The 20,576-nt window shown below is 32.3% G+C and overlaps 1 protein-coding gene across 1 annotated transcript in view; it reads right to left on the bottom strand.

Annotated features, from left to right (window-relative positions):
• Window positions 1-20,576, bottom strand: part of LOC129228125 (prolactin regulatory element-binding protein-like) — a 36,863-nt gene that overhangs the window by 11,637 nt on the left and 4,650 nt on the right. Inside the window, exons 2-5 of the mRNA XM_054862772.1 lie at window positions 19,601-19,811; window positions 16,582-16,850; window positions 6,428-6,511; window positions 5,793-5,917 (exon numbers count right to left, since the gene is read on the bottom strand). Coding sequence (XP_054718747.1) covers window positions 5,793-5,917; window positions 6,428-6,511; window positions 16,582-16,850; window positions 19,601-19,811 — 689 coding nt within the window. The remainder of the gene's footprint in view (window positions 1-5,792; window positions 5,918-6,427; window positions 6,512-16,581; window positions 16,851-19,600; window positions 19,812-20,576) is intronic.

Below are 20,576 nucleotides of genomic sequence, written 5' to 3'. Positions count from 1 at the left end.
TATTCAGAAAAATTTAGTCATTTTACTTTTCAAACTATATATTCTAATTTGAACTTCTTTGATGAATTTAGTTCTCAGTTGTCAGGATAAAAGAAAAGTTTCTGTAAATCGAGAAAGAAAAATCAGCGGGCAACACACACACGAATCTTTGACCTCGCGGCTTCTTCTGGGACACTTGCACGGTTTCATCATTGCGGGAGGGGTAGATCCGAAAACTCCCACTTCTTTGTTCAAGCAAGTCTCCAGGAAAGTGGGGTGTTAAGATAAGATGTAACAAAGGGCTCAAGGCTGTAAACTAATGGGGAAGCAGAAGCATTACAATTGCTCCAGTTTCACGTCAGTATTCTATAATGTATGACAAAACCAGGGGGTTTTGACCTTGGGAAAATGACCGCGACAGCCATTTTCCTCTCTTTATACTCGTACATTTCTATCCAATTCAGTTTAGAGTTATCTTGTTGTCTTGTCACAATGTTTAGCTTCTTTCTAGTTTTCTAATAAAAGAACACTGGAATTTAGGTGAGCAATCAAACTTTTTTTTTTCTGTTGTGCCTTACTTAGCAGTTTAGTTATAAATTAAAAAACAGAATCGTTTTGAAACAGCCGAAGCGTATTTCTTTTTGATGCACTGCTCCTACGCATCATTTTTTACGATGCTAGATTTTTCCTATTTTCGATATAAACTATTCGCCCTATGTAAGCGTAAACAGGGAAACCCGTTTTTTTCCCCTTAGAGAGTTATCCATAAAAAATAGTGAAGTAAATTTTTATAATTTGCTTTCAACTGTAGCGTAGGGTGTTTGTATATCATATTAACCAAGATAGTGTTCCTTGATTAAACGTAACAAGTTGCTTACATTCGAAACTTTTTTTTCCCGTTTTTGAGTTGACGTAATGCATGGTGTTGCTTTCGTCAAGCTGATACCGAATTAAACTTAGATTCACCAATTTTAAGTGTTTCTTCTTTTTCCAGAAATGCTTAGGAATGGGCAAAAAAATAAATAAATAAATAAATTAAATAAAAAAATAAATAAATAAATAACTAAAAAAATAAATAAATAAAAACAATAATAATTTGAATTTTGATTTCTTAAATTCAAATTGTGTTATTCGCAATCACGAGTGTGTCTGTGTGCAGGCATGAGTGTGTGTGTAGGTGTGCATGCATTAGTGTGTGTGTGTGTAGGTGTGTGTACGTATGAGCGTGGGTTTGTGTCTGTGTGCATGCATGAGTATGAGTGTGTGTGTGGGTGTGTGTATGTACGCGAGTGTGTGTGTGTGTGTAGGTGTGTGTATGTATGCTTGTAGGATATGGACGCAATCTGGAGACGGTTTTCGCTAGAGGAGCAGCATTAGGAGGGGCCGGGACGGTGGGGCTGCAGAGGGAGGCGGGGGGGGGGGGGAATAAAACATAGGAACATCAAAACCAGCAAGTGAGAGCAATAAGCAATGTGATTGCTCAAAAAACTCAAATGAAGGAAATTACTCTGGAAATATTTAAAAAGCGTATTTCTGAGAAGAGATCCAAATTTTGAGAAATTTTTTCCTTCACATTTTTGTATTTCTTTGAAATTTAGCTCATCGATTGTATTCTTCGAGGTAATCAAAAGTACACATTTTTATATTTTTATCTCTTTTATTTTTTTATTAATAAGACTGATTTTTAGAAAAATCCTTTTTTTTTTTCATGAGTGCTTGAACATAAAATGGACGATAATTCAGCACCACATATAGATAGAAAGATTTGGTAAAAAGGATTTTAAAGAAAATGAGTTGCTGTTTAATATGATATGCAACATGCCTAATTTTATAAAGAAAATCATTTTTAAAAAGTGAAATTTAAATTTAAATTTCTTAGAAAACAATGTTTTTTTTTAATCTCAAAATTTTTTGTGTAATTTATCTTCGTTTGTGCAAAGTTTTAAGTTGGGATCTCAATGGAATCATATTTTTATGAATTTTTGAATAATATTTGACTTAAGAAATAATGATTTTTCATTTTCTATTTAGTTAAATATGGGGTTCTTTTACTGGGGGGGGGGTGATGGTGTAGTCCAGCGGTTCCCAACCGGTGGTTCGGTGAACCCCCAGGGGTTTGCGAGAGGTTTTCAGGGGTTAGCGAAAATAAATATTGTAATGGTGGAGTTTTAACATGCCTGTTTGTGCAAGCGGTTTCAAGCAAATTTTGCTCTTTTTATTCATTTGTCTCTCGCACATTCGATACTCTTTGAATGAAAATATTTGTATACTTGCTGACACATTTTACATTTTAAGAATTTAGTCTGTCATTGTAAAGCGCCGGTTTTAGAGCTTTCATTGAGAATGATAGTCCTGAAGCCATGCTGAAAAAGATCTACTTTTGAATACAATGTCCTCACATGAAAGAATTTGAAAACATCTGTTTCCTCAGAAGCTTTTGATTGGAATTGTTGATCAAACTTCATGAAAATATTACATGGAGAATGTGCGCACGTCTCAAATATTTTGATGTTTTGTTTCTTTACCATTTGAGTCCTACGAAGAGCTATCGCGCTTCTCGCGCGTTGAGTCAAAAATGCATGGAAGTGAGATTACGCTGTTGTTTGTTGCTATAATTTTCACACTGTATAGACTGCAATTTATTTCGAGCTTTATTCTCGAAAAAGAGAAAGAATGGCTAGCAACTCAAAAATACCACAGGAAGTATGGAAAATTAATTACGTTAGAAATAATTTTCGTGGGTGAAAGTCTGGCAGTGTGAGGTTTAAGCAGTAAAAAAAAAATAATAAAAAATAAGAAATAAAAAAAAAATAAATAAATAAATAAATAAAAAAAAAATCAACGGATTTTAACCATGCAACTTAATTTGTGCTATATGTAAATAAGGAATTTATAAAATTTGTGTAAAAAATTTCTCTTGTAGTTAGTGATCTTAAAAATTTGTTTGTTAAAAATTACCTTTTGTGTAAAAATTAGAGTGAATGCGTTTATTGAAAAATAGACGTTTCTATTATTTTTCAATGCACGCATTTTACTCCGCTCTTATATCATAGTTACAAGAAAATTTTTCAAACAGCTAGGCTCGTGCTCGTAGACTTTTTCAAGAAGGATTAAACCTAGAGATCTTTCTCATTTTAGTGAAAGAAAAAAAGTTCATTTAGTTTATTAAATGCAGCTCTTGAAAGGTATTTTAAAGATAATCTTTTGATTGACTTCTGATTTAGTGATAAAGATAAATACAACTTTGTGTCAGAAAAATTGCAACCAAAAATTGAGCCTTTTTGTTCCAAAAAAATTCCATTTAAATCTGTTTTACTAAGTTAATAGAAGCTCAACACAGAGTAATCACTGTTCATTTTTTGGTGAATTTGTATAGCAGCAGCATCAAACTAAAAAAATATCTCCCAAATTTTATTTCCTATGAGTGTGTGTGTGTGTGCACGCTTTTTTTTTTCTTTTTTTTTTTGCTTGTTACTTATTTCCTAGTACCCAAAGGGTTCACTAAGTTATTCTGGTGTTTGGAAGGGGTTCGCAAGTGGGAAAACGGGAAAAGGTTGGGAACCGTTGGTCTAGTACTCAGTAATTAAACATGAGTATGCTTGAATGAGCTGGCATGAACCTGTAGATTAGTAAGAACTCCTCCCCGTCGCATCACAACTTATAATCTTTTTTTTTCAAACTGTTTTTTAAATGTAAAAGTAAAATAAGATGAAATAAAACAAAATGAATGGTAAACTTATTTAAAGTTGCTAAATGTTCTTCTTTAAAACAAGACGAAGTCACTAACATATTCATTTTCGTGAAAATTACGACTCGCGAAAAGTAATGCTTTTACAGTAATACAAATTTATACTTGAAACTATTATTTTTGAAGACGCCTGCCCTGCACCTTTTTGCCCCCTAACATCAGCAAAGAAAGTCTAAACTTGCGCTTTGAAAACTACATGTTTCAAAAATTTTCAGGGGGATATCCCCCGGACCCTTACCTTCCCTATCAAATCAAAGGTTTTTTCTTTCCTTTTTTTTTTTTTTGGCCTAGTGCCTCCCCTCCCTGAAATTTGTTTTCTAGTTGCGCCACTGAATTTCACTTGCATTGAAAAACAGAGTAAAAAAGCTGGAATTTTACTAGATGCCGGAGATTGGAGCTTTGATCCCACCCTCTATACTGGCTAAATTACGTAAAAATATAGAAGGCAAAATTTTTCACTAATGTTTTGCTTTTTTTTTTTTTTTGGTCAGAAATGTCGTTTTTTCCCTTTTAAAAAAGAATGTAACAACCTCCTTTCCCCCAAATCTTGTTGATTCAAAGAATAAAACAAAGTTATGATTTTCTGCATTGTTTATATTAGTAAACTATATTATTTTTGTTGTGTCAATAGAGGGCCTCCGGATTAGGTTGCGCCTGGGGCCTCACAATCCCATGATCCGCCACTGAGTTTGGTAGCTCCTTCGATAAGCTAATATTTTAAATACCTCAAAGTTAATGACACTCTAAATATCTCTCTAATCTCTAATTGATGAATAATTAAATAATTTTACCCTGTTAAAACATGACAACAGGGTACTTATTATATTTCTAAATTGAAGTATAGCATCTTAAAATCTGAAACTGAAAACGTTTCCGGTTAAACCAATATTTCTAAAATAAGGAATCATTAAAAAGGCATTGAATATGATATCTAAAACAAATTCACTGTCCATAGCTCTTTAAATACTCAAATAATTAAAGAAAAAAAAGAGGGGGATGGAGGTAATTGAGTGCTTATGGTCAAGTCGCTAGTTTTTGGAACTAAAAAGTTAACCAAAATTTATGTCTACAATACACAAATATTACGCACAAGTAAAATGTTTGCAAATGGGCTTACAGTATTTTTCCATGTATGATATTTGTTCAAATTACCATGAACGACAGCTTGAAATCAAAAAAGGGTATATTTCACAAATTACAATAAAACATAATTACTTCAAGAATCAAAATGGGGAGTAGAAAATTTCTTGTGCCTCATATGCTCACACAGCCTTAAGTAGACATACCAAAATAGCATTAATGGCTCCACATTAGGAAGACAATCGCGAACGTATGCAATAATTAGCATCGTGTGTTTTTACTGTAAAATATTGCTCTTTTGAATAGCATATTTAGACACAACAAGGCATTAATTTTTACTTTTGGATAGGGAGCGAGAGGATTGCTTGTTTTAATGAGCAGTGTAATTTCACCGCCACTATTGGATATAATCAGGGCCTGGTAAACTCACAGTCCGCAGGTCCATGGATCTGGGCACCACAAATTCAGGGGTACCAAAATAGGATAAATTTCTTCTTCCCTTTTTTTGTGAGAGGGGCACCCAAACCTGGGCATCACTTTGGCTTGATCAGGCTCTGGATTAAATAAAAAAGTCAGTTTTATTTATTTTATTTTGTTTTTGGTAAGAGAGATTCTCCCCATTTGCAGCATTTTTGATTGGTAGAGCTTGGCGCCTTTTTGACTTTGGCACCCTCGTGCGCTGCACGACCTTGCACATAAGGACAGTGCGGCCCTGACCAGATGTTTAATAAAAGTTCCTACAATAAGAAAAAAAATCTACCTCAAATAAACCTATTTTCTCTACATTCAGTTCATTTTTAAGTCTTGAGAAAATAAAGTCTTCAGAATGGAAGAAATAAAAGTTTTCTAAACATTATTACACAACAATTACAAGAGTTGATCACGGGCACCAAAAAGAATTAAAGTATGAAGATGCAAAGATATTTCAGAAGAATTTTTGATATAAGCTATACAGTAGAATGATAATTTAGTTTTGAATTCTCACCTACAGCTTCTGAAAATATATTTAGAATCACAGTTCGAAGGTAAGCTGTACTTTAGTTCCGTTATCAGCGATCCATCTTTTATACTCCAGATTTTGCCATGGCCGTCTCTTGAAACACTGACTATCTGAAAATGAGAAAGAAATACAGGTTTCACAAAAGTATGCTAAACTGTTGTATTGCCCGATATTTACAACAGATTTTTATATAAAAACTCAAGGTCTCAAGCCCTTTCTTTCTGCTGAAAACACATTTTGTAAGAATTTCTCTAAGCAAATAATTCCAATATTTCTCTAAGTACCTCTCTATATATTTCTCTAAGCTAATTTAAATAAACAATAGTATTAGTAATACACATATTTGCAGTCTACATTATTGAATAGATTATTTCAGGTACATACTTCAAGAACATACTGTATATATATATCTTAAATAATCTATAACATAATAAACTCTGTTCTTATCAAATATGATGCTTGAAATAACATTTAATACAAAACATAACAGTACAAATACATTTTTGATGCAATACTTTTCTAACATGAATTAGTAACAGAATGACAAATACTGCTTATTCATTACATGCTAACATCAAACAAATATGAATACAAATGCAAAGAAATAAAAAAAAAATTACCATTTCGCCACGAGGACAAATATCTAGGTCATCAACATCATCATTGTGTGCTTCTATATCATGTATTTGATTTAATTTTGGAAACTGCAAAATAAATGAAACAAAATTACTTGATTCATCAACTTTCTTGAAATCTAACAAAATAAATATGGGAATCTTTAAAATAAATACGAGAAACAATTTTTTCACATTAGAAGAACATGTGTTGTATTTACTGGCATATACCAACAGTTAACATAAATATATAATTTAATTACATTTTTTTAATGAAGCAAATGCTACTGATACACTAATGTTGCATATACTTTCATCCTAATTGGTTCAAAAATAACACCAGGTATAATGCAAAACATTATAAGTATTCATTCATTGCAATGCAGAATTTTTTTTTTTTTTTCCAAACTGACATGCTACAGCTTATTCAGAAAAGAAAAAAAAAAGCTTGACTTAAGATGGCAAATGTAACAAAAGGGAGCAAGAAAATATTTTTCTAAATTTTTATCAAATAATGCAATTACCTAATTTTCATAAAGGAAACTTAATTTGTTTATACAGAATTCCAAATTTTTATTGCGAACAAAAATAACTGTTAAATGGCAAAATCTGAACATATCCTGAAAACAAGTAATTAATAAAAATGTACTGAATTGTGCTAAGCTTAAAGGCTGCTCCCAAAATCCATGTATTCTTTAAATAATATCAATTTGAGATAGGGGAGAGAGGGGCTAAAAGTTCAGCGGGGTAAGTTGTTCCCTTTGAAACAACTCAATGAAGAAAAAAGATAAATGTATTTTGTAAATACCAGGTAAAATGCAGAGGCGTAGCTAGACCCGACTTTCGGGGGGGGGGGGGGGGGTTACTTCTTGTATTTTATATAGGGGAGGCTGGGGCTGGAGGGGACAAATTCAGGTTTTCTTTTATTTTCTATAAAACTTTCACAATTGAAATTATTGTTTCTAAAACAGTTTATAAAGCATTTCATTGTCTATTATAAGAATATAGTAACAAAGATGTAACGCCAATAATTTGTTCAGTACAATGAATTGCGGTAGGGTAATCCGCTGTCCCTTTCTGCCCCATCATCGGGGTTGAAAGGGACATATGATGGGGATGAAAGGGACACAACAAATAACAGTACTTAATGTTGCAGCACAATTTTATTTGTGTGAAAATACTTTCCCAAACAATAGCATATTCAATGTCATATAAAAGAACAAATATGAAAATTATTTAATGAACAAATTTCTAATTTCTAATGAACAAATATGAAAATTATTTAACACTAAATGAACTAATATCGATTGGAAATTGAAATTGTGCATTCATCCTTGCTGTGCCACCCAATTTCAAAGGCGGCGGCAACTTTGAAACAACATCATTCATATCTACGATGCTAGTGTCTTCATTGTCAGGAAAACCGAATTTCCAACATGTATGACTTTTCCTAAGGAAAGTTACTTTCAGTTCGTCTGTGTCGGGATTATCAACAACCTTTCCTACATAATGATGCACACAGGATTTTCCTAAAAATTTCACTTATACAAAGTCATTTGTCTGGATATTTGTTTTGTTCACAATAAATTCATCATAATCACTTGTTGAATCCAATGCTTGAAAGCTGTCGTCATCATCACTGTCACTAGATGAGATTGTGAGAAGCTTCCGTTTTATTCGTTTCGGACGGTCTTTCTGAATATTGTAAGAAGCACATTTACTTTTGCCTTTACTAGCAACTTTTGCTAAACGTTCTTGTTCCACTCTTTTTTTTTCAGGTGTGTCTGTCAAAATTCGGGACGAACCCTTTTTTCGACCTCTACATGCCTTTCTTGGTGCAGCCTTAGGATAAGGTCGGATCACTTCTATAGAGAGATGCTTTGTATCATTAGAAGACGGGACTGGCACTGCTAAATCCAATAATGGTTTCTCGACTTCTTTTGATGTACCAGGTTGCGATACATCATTTTGGCTGGGAGAAGTTTCTGGGGCTATTATTGGGTTTGGTCTGTCTGTAACGTAGGCACTCAAAAAATCCTCCTCAGTAAAGATTTCTTTATTAAAAGGATAAATGCCACTTTAATGAAAACCGGACTGAATGTTCGATCTTGTGAAGGCCAAAGAAAATGCAATGCCTGCAAGTTCGGCCACATTATAAATGGTTATGGTTTTGCCAGGGTTTGTTATCATCACGTTACTGGCAGCAGCATTGTATCTACCTTTAAATGGGTCAAAGACAGAAACATCGAGTGGCTGCATTCTGTGGCTACAATGAGGAGTAAATGTCAAAATTACTATGCCATTTTCCTTGGAAAACTTTATGATTTCGACACTTATATGTGTTTCACTATTGTCTATTAGTAACAATATTGGATTATCTAGGGTACAGAAAGAATATTTGGCTAGGTGTTTAAGAGCTGCAAGAAAGTTAATCACATGTCATCCATCCAGTCTTATACGCCAATCCAAGGCTCTGTGGAGGTGCACCATGAAGCATAAATTCCTTGTAATTGGTTCTTGGAAAAATAAATACAGGTGGCAAAGTATTTCCTATGGCATTTACAATACATAACATAGTAACGAGTTGACCCCTTTCGCCTGATGTTATTTGTGAAACCTGCTTTTGACCACGTTTTGCAATAATTTTGGGTGGTTTATGTACAGTTGTAATCCCGGTTTCGTCAGCATTATAAATCCTGTCTGCTGTAAATTTGTAGCGATTCATTACTTCTGCAAGTTTCTCATAGAATATTCTGACATTTAAAGCATTGAAACTTGTTGCTCGGGACAGACTAGTTGGCTCAGGAGTACGGAGAGAGAGATCCCACTTTGTTTCATAAATCCCTTCAGCCAGTCATAGCCAGCTTGCTTTGTGCTTTTCCAAACATCCGGAATCAGTGGCGATTCTATAAGCAAAGCATATTCATAAGCAAGTGTTCTGGTTTGCACAGCAGTTAATCCATGACTAATTTTTGCAGCTTTAACTAAATAAGAAGCTAATTCAGTTTCTTGTTCAGAAGTAAACACTCTTCTATTGCCAATGTTTGGCTTGTGAGTAAATTCTTTAACTTCTCCCATCTCTTTATACATTTTGATTTTTCGTGCTAAATATGATTTAGCAATCCCATATTGTTTAGAAACTGATCTAACTGATTGTCCATGAACTAGAACTTCATTTACAGCTGCTTCCATCTCAGATCCAGTCTTTCTGACTCTATCTGTCTTCCTTTTGTAGTTACGTACCATATTTGCAACTGAAAAAAAAAGTTGTAAAATTTGTATGTCTTAATTTGATTTTATTAAATTAATAAAATATACCTGCAGTTTAAAGTTATTTAAATTATACATTAACAAAGCATTTTTTCATAATTTATTATTAAAATTTTAATGCAATATATTAATTATTGAAATAATTAAAAAAAAAAGAAAATTTTAAATATAAGCATAATTTTTCTGGGGCTGAAAGGGACATGTCCCTTTCAGCCCCAATGATAGTGTCCCTTTAAGCCCCAGATTCATACATTACATACACCACATGGCTGCTAAGCCTAACTTTCTGTCCTGTGAAAATCGCTTATCACAGATTTTTAGGTATTTAATGTACTTTTAATTAACACACAAAGATTATTTCTATAACTAAATACACTTTAGTTCTGAAACAAAATATAAATAGAAGTATAACTTACTTTTTGATGAGGAAAATTAACTTCAGTATTTGCAGATAAAAATAATTGTTATGTTGACAAATTGACTTGGTCTACCAACTATAAACATCTGGCTCCCTCTGTTGGCAGTAAATGAAAACTTTTATTTACATCAGGTTTTAAGAAATATATAATGTCCCTTTCAGCCCCTGTCCCTTTCAGCCCCACTTTCCCCTACATATATATGATGTAAACTTTTTTAGTATTAAAAAAATAATAATAAGATGGAGGTGAATCTTACATACTTTGGAATGGGGTGCCCCAAGTTCGATACTTGTGTCAAACAAAACAAAACAAAAGCAAAGAATTTATTTATTTATTATTATTTTTTTAAATGTTTTGGAAAATTTAACTTTTTTTTTCTTCCTCCATTTAATTTAAAGTGAAACTTTCTAGCAACGGGTCTAGTCAAAACCAGTCTATCCAAATCAGGGGAAAATTAAATATCTGATGAGCGTGTTCCGTTCATTTTAGTGTGACTGCTTAATTTAGAGGCTAACACACATTTACAAAAGCTGGCCTCCCTGAAAGCTAATAGATGCATCCATTTCCGCCTGTAACCTGGATGTTTGACTTTCAATCTCATCTGTGGTCAGACTATTTTTACTAACTTGCTTAGCACTAAAAGCATGAAATAAAATAAAATAAAAAAAAAGACTTCTTGACTATAACCTGCAAAAAATGAAATGGCTTTCATATATCGTTATAGTTATATGTTGCTTTTTATATGTATTTACATTTATGCTAATTCTAAAGCAGTTAATAATAAAATTTGAATAACAAAAAAGGGAAGAAATATAGGCGGTAGAAAGCTATTTGCACAAAGCTGCATACCATCTGTTCTCCTCTCAAGTTTTTATTTTTAATTTTATTAGCTGCTTTAGAATTTACATAAATATTTATTTGAGAGAGCAACAACAATTTTCGAGTGTTATAAACAGAAGCCTTGTTCATTTTCTAATTTTTAATGCGAACCAAGCTAACAGAAATAGTACAGAACAGTCTAGATTCATTTCGCTTTTAAACATTTTATTCCTGAAATGCTATGCAGTTTTCTTTCTAAATTAAAATAAAATTTCCTTCTGATGGGTTCGATGGGATTAAGGCTGCTTCAGCAGACTGTACTCTTGGCTTCCTTAAGAGGTTTTCCATCTCCAGCTCAGTCACTTTCCTATGCCGGGCTGATGAGTGCTAATAAGCACGAAACTGCAGTCCTCGGCTGGAAACGACTGAGCTGGCGGGGTATTTCATGTATTTCTGCTTTAGCCCTGGCTAATGGGCGGTAATTTACTGAAAAACCTTATGTCTCGAATTCCGGCTATGCTATCATTTTCGGATTCGAAGCCCAATGATCTTTAAAGCAGCAAGCAAAAGCATTTTCTTCAACTCGAAACAGAAAGGGCTGAGGGGGCAAAAAAGGGAGAAATGCGTTCCACAAATAGGTTTTCTAGGAAGATTAACAAAAGGACAGACGTTTCGAGCACTTTCTTGGAACAAGAGTAAAGGGGTGAAATTCACAGGTTGAGTATTAGTTGCATTATAGATGAGTATTTCAAGTTAATGGTTAAAGGTCATTCAAATTAAAAGCCATTTTGCTCTGTTATCTGATTAAGTACTGTTCTTTGGTTGCTCTCTTTCTTAAAATTATAATTCCTTATAGAAAACAGAGATGATAGGAGTGAAAAGAAAGTTTAAGATTTTTTCGAGCAAAGAAAAAAGGAAAATCCTAGAATATTGGCCAGGTTAGATTTGCAGCAATTGCTAACCTCAAGAGGATAAATAATTAATAATAATAATAAAAAAAAAATCAGGTGCCAAAAAAGCAATAAATGACTTTTTCTTGAAAGAGATGTGCTTAGAGTTTCTTTTACTGTCAAAATGATTCCTTAAACTTGCAATGAAACACTTAATGTAATAATAGAATAAAGACCTAACAAAACTAATAAAGAGGAATTTTGATCAAAAGTCCATATTTTCTTTAGTATCGATTCCGAATTTTCACCATCATATTGCAAATTTCTAAAAAGTTTCTTAAAGCTCCCGTATCTTAAAACCTCTTTATCTCGATTTTTTTCCTTCTTGTGAAATTCGAAAAATACAGATTCAACTGTATGTAATATTCCCACTGCACCACTCATAAAATTAAACATGTTTAACAATTTGCAGAATCTATGACAAAAAAGGCTACATATGCGTGGATTTAACAGATCAATCTCATTTCTAAAGCGGAGTGTGAAACTTCACTCAATTATCAAATAAATGTCGCAGCAGAGTGAGGAGTGAGGTGTATTTACGCTTGAGGGTCACTCATGGAGCTGATTTTCAGTGGCACTGGGGGGGGGGGGGGAGCGAAGTGAATTTTTGACCATAGTTATTCAGAAAAAAAGCTGTTTTGATTTTTTTTCTTTTTCTTTTCTTTTCTTTTTTTTTCTCGTATCTTTTTTCTCTTCTCTTTCTTTCTCTCTCTCTCCCTTTTTTGAGACAAACATTTCGGGGGGGGGGGGGGGGGTTGTCCCCAAAACCCCCCTTAGCTACGCCCCTGGTAAAATGGAATGTTGTAGCGCACCGATGGCAGCCATATTAGCTAGGCCAGTGGCGTCCGGTATATTAAAGCTGAGCACGTGCATCACTAATCCACTTTTGTAAATATTTTTGTTTTTGAACTTTTTGGTCTTTTTCACGAAATTTAAATGACAGAGTTTAGTTCTTTGGTGTTTTTATGCAAATATCTATTGTGCATTCTAAAATACTGCACTGAAACGATTTAAGTTTCGTTATATAACCTATAATTTATTTTTTCAAGAACTTGTGCTTGTGGGGCTAGTTGTTCCTTCTTTGTAGGGCAAGTTGTTCTGAGGAACAACTAGCTCCAAGGAACTCCTTACCCCTTTTTATCTATAGCAGCTATGTAGTAAACAAAAACACATATAAATATTATAAGTATATATTCATTACCATGAAATATAGAAATTGGAGAATGTCAGCTCTCAACTGTGATTCATTGAAAATATTTGGTCGTTCTATTATAGACAAATAGAAGAATATGAAATTTTTGAAGATAAAAAGATGAATCAAAATATCTTTCATACTTTCATATAAAAGTATGAAAATTGCAAAATTTGTTGTTCTAGAGCTTGATCACACCACCTTGCGATGATTTAAGAAAGCAGCCAAATAGGTAAAACAATTGAAGTTGCTCAGACAAGGCAGATGGCTCATTAAACAGATCATATTCTATGCAAGTGGATCTGTCTAGGTTCAACCTGTTTAGCCGTCATGATAGCCAGAGACTAGCTGCTTTTTTGTGAATTCAGCCTCACCAAATTTGTGTAGGACTCATTACCGGAGGTGCAATTAAAAACACAAGTAAGTGTAAAGCAGGAGAAATTTTTCTAGCTAAACTGGTTCGGTCACTCATTTACAGGCATATGAAGTGTAGATGAAAAAATTGGGTTTCAACTAGTCAGATTTTGGTGACCGAGGAGAGTTTGATGTTTTTGGGGAAAAAATGGGAAGAAAGAAATCAGAATGTCTAAAAATAGATCTTGCACATGTTAAGTTAAAATAAGTATTTTCTATATTCAGTAATTTATAAACATAAAAATAAATGAATGAATAAATAAATAAACAATAAATAAACACATCCGCAATAACTACATGCGAGTAATTGGGAGTTTATTGTTATCATTTGAGCTAACCTAGTTTATGGATCGTCTGCAAAGTATTGTATCAGTTATAGTCAAAATTAGTTTTCTGTTATGATTCTGTTTATAATAGCTAGTTATCATAGCTTATTAGCAACAAAAGCTGTTAAATATTTCTTTTTTTCTAAATTATTCTATTCTTACTGTATTTTACTATGTTAAAATATTATGTTACTATACTTATTATGTATTTGAACTTAAATGGCAATCATTGAGTCTTTAAATACAAATTATCAATGCCAAAATGTGAATTAAGTTTAGTTTGTTTTAAGTTTAAAAAAAAAATCGGATTATTTGGACAATATTGCTTATTTGCCTTGAAATAAACACTTCTTTTTTATCAAATTTTTTTTTTATTGCAAATTAAACATTTAACAGATTACTTGTCTCGAAACGATGTTCATCTCGAAATCATCATTGTTAAACTTTGTTGTGTTAATATCGGAACAACTTGCCTCACCCGCAGAACTAGCCCCAAGAAGGAGCAAGTTGTTCCTTCTCTACTTTTGGTACGATAAAATTAATTATAAAAAAACCAAAAAAGTACTGCACAAAAAACAGTTGTTACATCATAGGAGCACATATTACTATATTTTAATCTTAGAATAATAATTCTAGAACTACGTTTTCATAACAAATTTTGAGCTTGCTTGAAAATCGGAACTCCCAGTCCCGCTCTTCCCTACTTTTCCTTTAACCCCTTCAGTCGGAATTATTAAATATTGGACCAAAAATGTTGATATTTGGTACATAGTGTACTATGGTAAAGGGTATCTTATAGAAGAAACTGAGTTTGTAGGAGAAAAATTAAAAGAGTTATGGCACATCCAATATTCCGGACTTATATTTTTGAAATCAATATTTCATATACAAAAATGATAAAATACCGAACAAACTTCATTATAAAATGTTCTACAAGCAATTATAAAACATAATATAAGCGTTTGAAACGATTAATTAAAAATTATATTTTTTTAAAAAACAGGAAGAAAACCTCGCTTTTCAGATGAAAATCCATGGTTAGAAAAATGAGAGCCCCTCTATCTCTCAATCCTTATATGTCAGTGTTGTCAATCCCAAAACGAAAAATTATTTCACAGATTATAATAAGTAGAATGCAAAGAGTCAACTACAAAAAAATCAACTAATTAAATCAATTACTAAATTATTAGTAGCTGTTTAAAGTGTATGTCCGGTATACCGGACACCAGGTGTGAAGGGGTTAAAGGTACAACTTTGCGAATTTTTAATTTTCGTTGGTTTTAAGTTTTCCCCTCTATTGCAAACTAAGAACTACGTAGTTGGCGACATTCAACATCTAAATTTAAGGGTGCCATATACTTATTGATATCGCCATTTGCTTTAAGCAACTTTTCTTTTTCACCATGGTAGAAAGTAAACAAGTTGTGAAAGCAAGGGACAAAACTTAATGGAAAAGTACTCATTTTGAAGTTGATTTCATGTTTTTTCATTTAAACTCGATATAAAAACTTGAATGAAGATGGGTAAGGGGGTTGTTTCAAGTTCCTATCTCTGCTTGGACAAATCGAACTGGCACTGAGTAAAAGTAAAACTAAGTTGATCAGCAATCAATGTTTAATTATAAAATATCTTAAGATTTTAGGTTGGATGATGCTTTTTTTTGTATTTGTTGTAACTAAGTGAACTACCGTATATACTCGCGCATAAGTCGAGAAATTTTGTTCAAAAAATAAGGCTCGAGATGGGGGGATCGACTTATGCACGAGTAAAAATTTCTGAAAAATTTTCCGATCAAAACACCAGTGCGAAACGGCGACATTCGGTTACAGGTATGAGTCGCAAAGTTGATCGTGTGACAAATTAAACAGATTTTATAAAAAATAATAATAAAACAAGCTTAAAAAAGTTCACAAACAAGAAATTTTTTTTTATATTCATTAAGAATAAAATCAACAATTAAGAGAAATTGTAATTGAAAATACGAAAACACGTTTGTTGACGTGGAAAACTTTCCATACAGAGGTATGAAAATTTTACATTTCTTTTATTATTTTTTAAATATTTATTTTCAATCAACGTATCAAAAAATATTTTGTGAACAATCATGCTCTCTGTAATTTCAAATAAGTGAACAATACTTTTTTGCTTTGTTAGTGGTAACACTTTGCGACACAGAGTTAGATTCCGACATTTCCACGCTGCCGTGGACGATGTTTATGATGATACATACGATGACGGAGAAGGGCTTCTGATAACTTTACTGCGCATCTGACTCGGAATCCTAGTTTGAAGGATTATGATAGATTTTTATATTTTGCTGTTTTTTCTTTTATAAATGAATGTTTTTTATGTTTGAATTTATTTGAAAATATTTTGTGATTTTCTTTCGGAAGTTGGGGGTTGACTTATACTCGGGTTTCAAATTTTTTCAGATTTTTTTCTCTGAAGGGGGGGGGGGACTTATACGTGAGATCGACTTGTACGCGAGTATATACGGTAATATAAATATTCTCTATTCATATAACACTAATAAACCTTAGTGTTTGAAAAGCAAAAACGAAATAATGTTAAATTGAACAAATTGTAGATTACTGCAGACACATGTTTCGGGGTTAGAGGAACCCCCTTTTCAATGCAAAATAAATGAGCTTAAGGATGAAAAGACATCTGACAAAAGGACCTATTTTGCATTTAAAAGGGGATTCTTGTATCCCCGAAATACACACCCAATTTGATTTATTAATCTAATGCGGCAAAAACAAAGTCTTACTTTCCAAAGTCTAATATGCCCATCAGAGCCAGCACTTGCTAAAACTTTTGATAAGCTAGAAAATTTCACTTGCTTCTGAAAAGGATCATCACTAAAATCAGTTTGAAACGACTCCAACGGCTGGATGTTGAAACGTAATAATTTATGAATGTCATTAGCATTTGAGTCTGATTCTTTTGCTACACTAGTATCGTTTCTCAGCGGAACATCTTCAACTCCACTACCAGTGCTTGGAACACGTTTTCTCACAGTTGACTGAACATCAGTCTCTGAATCAAAAGAAAAAAAACATTGGGAGTCTTACTTTTTTTTAAGGCAAGAGCTCAAACTAATAACAAATAACAAAGCATGAATTTAAGTTTTCTACAAACATTTTTGACATGAAAATTCAAAACTACAATAGCCAAGTAGTTGCCTATCTTTTCATATATTTGTGCTAGTTAAAAAGCAAACAAAAGAAAACAAATGAATTAATTTCTATAATTGCTCATTATGTAACATAAATTAACTAAATAATATTCATAATAGAGAAAAAAGTTGTAGAACATAAATTTTGAATAAATTTTAATCAATAAATTTAACTTTCCATCCTTTTTTTTTGTGTAAAAGTTCTCCTTTAAGATTCTTTCAAAATAAACAGACAAAACACTTATTTGACAATAAATGAACACGTGAAAAAAAGAAAAATTAAGAATGATAAAATGAGTTCAATGAAAATTAGCATACAATTACTAACTATGCATTACTTGAGCTCAAATTTAATACATTGACTGTTAACAACGAGATAACTGGATAACTCTTAAGATTGCGTTCTCTCTTAGATGTCAAACTACGAGTTATCTCGCACTTGTTTACTTGCATTTTTGTACAGCTTTGATTAAATTCTGAATATATCAGTGTTAATATCAATAGATAGCTTCTGGGAAAAGAACATAAATTCAATGCTGACTTGCAAAACCAGAAAATTTATTAAAAAGCAAAACACAATTATAAAAATTAATTTAAATTTAAAACAACAAATAATATTTTATTGTTTGTGGAACTTCTAAAAACAATATTCCACACTTCTCTTGATCAAATCTTTTACAACACTTATCTTCTCTTTACAGCCTGGACAGAAATATTGAGTTGATCGCAGTTTTCTTGCTTGGGTTCATATAAGAAACGACTTTGTCGGACGGTTTTTTTTTGGTAGGTTTTTACATTTTTTGATGATAACTATGCACTAGAAGGTACAGATGTGATATACTCCCCCCTCCCCCATTTGGCGACATCCGATTTTTTGTAGAAAATTGAAATATTTTTTCTCGCCAATGAGGCGATAATTTTTTAAGCATGGCATCCCTGGTGAAATTAACCTGTGTTTGGTAACCCGAAGGCAAGCTAGTCAGATGTGTTCAAACTTGTTTACTTGGTTTCACGCAGGAGAGATACGTGTTGTTTCGTGCAATATACCTTACAGGAAAGCTTATTTTGTGTTAGTTTAAAATCAGTAGTTGTGTTTTGAAGTAAAAACATTAGAAAATTCCAGTTTCTTCAAACTTGAACATTAATTAAAAGTTAACTCCAACGTGGTGTGTATCTGTAACATGCCATTGTCATATGATGTATTGTTTTAGACTGAGTGTGAGGATTAATACCATAAAAAGGTAAGTTCTTCATTTTAGAATTAAAAAAAAACTCACTTCCGAAATTCTTTGTTTTTACAAATCCTTGAGGGGTTCTTGAAGTTTTTAACTTTATTTTTACTGTTTATAAATTAATTTTTCAAAAATAGTACGGTTATTTTGTTCTAAAAGTTAATTCTTATCGATGCCACGAATTATTTAGACATTCTATTAACGTGCTTCATTTAGGTACTGAATTTCTGAAAATAAGTTGACTTCAGCATTTTATAAAAATATGAAGATGTTATTTTATGTAAATTATAATAGGTATTTTGAAAGCATGTCTGGATAGCAAATAAATGTATGGTATTTTTGTACTGTTTATGCTTAGGATGTTTTGTTAAAACATTTCTACTTTTCATACATCGAAATTTGAGTAACTAAGCACTTTTTTGGCTTAAATAGTTACTGATTTTGGGGGTATTTTCCGCTTTAAACATCGCAATTTGAATCGGTTTGCTCTTTTTTAGCCGAGTATGAGAAAAGTTTTTGTTCAATGAGATGCATGATGGAAAACAGCTTTTATTTCTATTGGTACATATTTCGTTGGTGAACTGTTATATTAATTTGTCAATTTAAGCATTTTAAATACTTTCTTTTCATTGTTCTTTGTGTACAAAAACTTTCTAGTTTCTGATATTTGTGAAGCGTATATTCATGGTGTTTTTTTGTTGTGGTTTTATGTTGTTTTTATATATATTGTGTTCTGAAGTGCTTTGATCATATTTTTTATCTGATTTTTTCCTGTTGGCGCTAAAAAAGCATCGCTAAGAACGATGTATGACATATGTCGTCATACATTGTTTTCTTGGCGCCAACAGGAAAGAGTCGCCAAGGGTGGGATATATCACATCAGTTCCCACTAGAATTAGAGTTTTAAATAATACGATTTGATTAAATCAAATTCTTATTTTAGACCAGACTTCTGAAAAATGCCGTAGCAATCAACCTGTTAATAAACTTTTAGAAAAATGGAAAATAGGTCAGGACTAAAACTAGAAACTTTATGCTACCAGCATATTTTGACTAAAGAACAGAACATAAAATCGACTAAGTCAATAGACATAGGTTATATGAGAAAAACCAGCATGTATCACATTAAAGACAGTTGAGTATAATATAAATATGAAATAATAAAAACAGGTCTTTTAACTGTCTCTTAAACAAATGTTAGAGTACAAGTTAAAAATAAATGTGGAGTAATTACGCTTTGAAGAGCAGCTTAAGAATCACGAGAAAGTGTGGAAATAACGTTTATTCAGTTACTGCCTACAAAAAATTAATGAATAGATATAAAAAATGTAAAATTATTTGAACAGATTTTTTAAATGCTTTTAAAACAAATATCCTACCTTTGACACTGTTACTTGTGCAGATTTCATCTTCAACGATTTCATGCTTCATTTTATACACTTGACAATTTCCTTCTTTTCCCGCAAATAAAATGAAATACTTTTGATTGTTAAAAATTGTACAGTTCATTATTGCTTCATTTCCAGTTTTAAAATGAGTCACAGACTGTGCTCTGCATGTACGTCCATTGTTGATAAGTTCATAGATTTCCTGAAAAAGACATTGAAATTTTAGAAGAATAAATATATCAACAGCATTGCTTCTTAATATAGCAATGAAGAATAGATGAGATCCATCCCCAGTAATATATTTTGATGTTATATTATAAGCATACTTAATTTTATTTTAAACCATAACTATATACATGAATACAACTTTAAAAAATATTAATGGGAAGCTTCTGTACCGGAGATCTGAGGCGCGACTCGTTATGCAACAAATGCAATATTTTTTCTACAAACTTATTTAATGTGAAACTTTTTTCGGTCATGAGGCTCATAGGAGTGCATCCGATATCTGGTTTCAAATAAGTAAAAAAATTGTAAAACAAAAAACGTTTTGAAAAAAAATTGTTCTTGATGGCTATTAAAGTATTTTAGGGGGAAAGGGAAAACCCCATGAGTCTCCGAACTTGCCACAAATGTTCATGCTTTAGAACTTTTTCACCTTTCTAGCTTTTCAGAAGAAGGTTAATGGTTTATATAATGCTGCTGTCCTCTCCAAATAAAAGTAATATATATGAAACTAGATAACTGGGTAATTCCATTGTGATTAACATAACATTTAGAGCAGTTTTTTAATATCATTATCTGTGTTCTACATTCATTTTTGTGATGATACCAAAACCAGGGTGTTATTCTTCTCTGCACAGATGAGTTGTTCAAGTAAATACAAAGAAAAAAAAAATTTACTTTAATTTTGGAAAGTTAGAGAACATTTTGATCGATGTGACTAACATAACAGATTTGCAACCCT

The sequence above is a fragment of the Uloborus diversus genome, chromosome 8 (assembly GCF_026930045.1).
Source record: "Uloborus diversus isolate 005 chromosome 8, Udiv.v.3.1, whole genome shotgun sequence".
Classification (NCBI taxonomy): domain Eukaryota; kingdom Metazoa; phylum Arthropoda; class Arachnida; order Araneae; family Uloboridae; genus Uloborus; species Uloborus diversus.
This window is presented reverse-complemented; position numbering and strand designations above follow the sequence as displayed.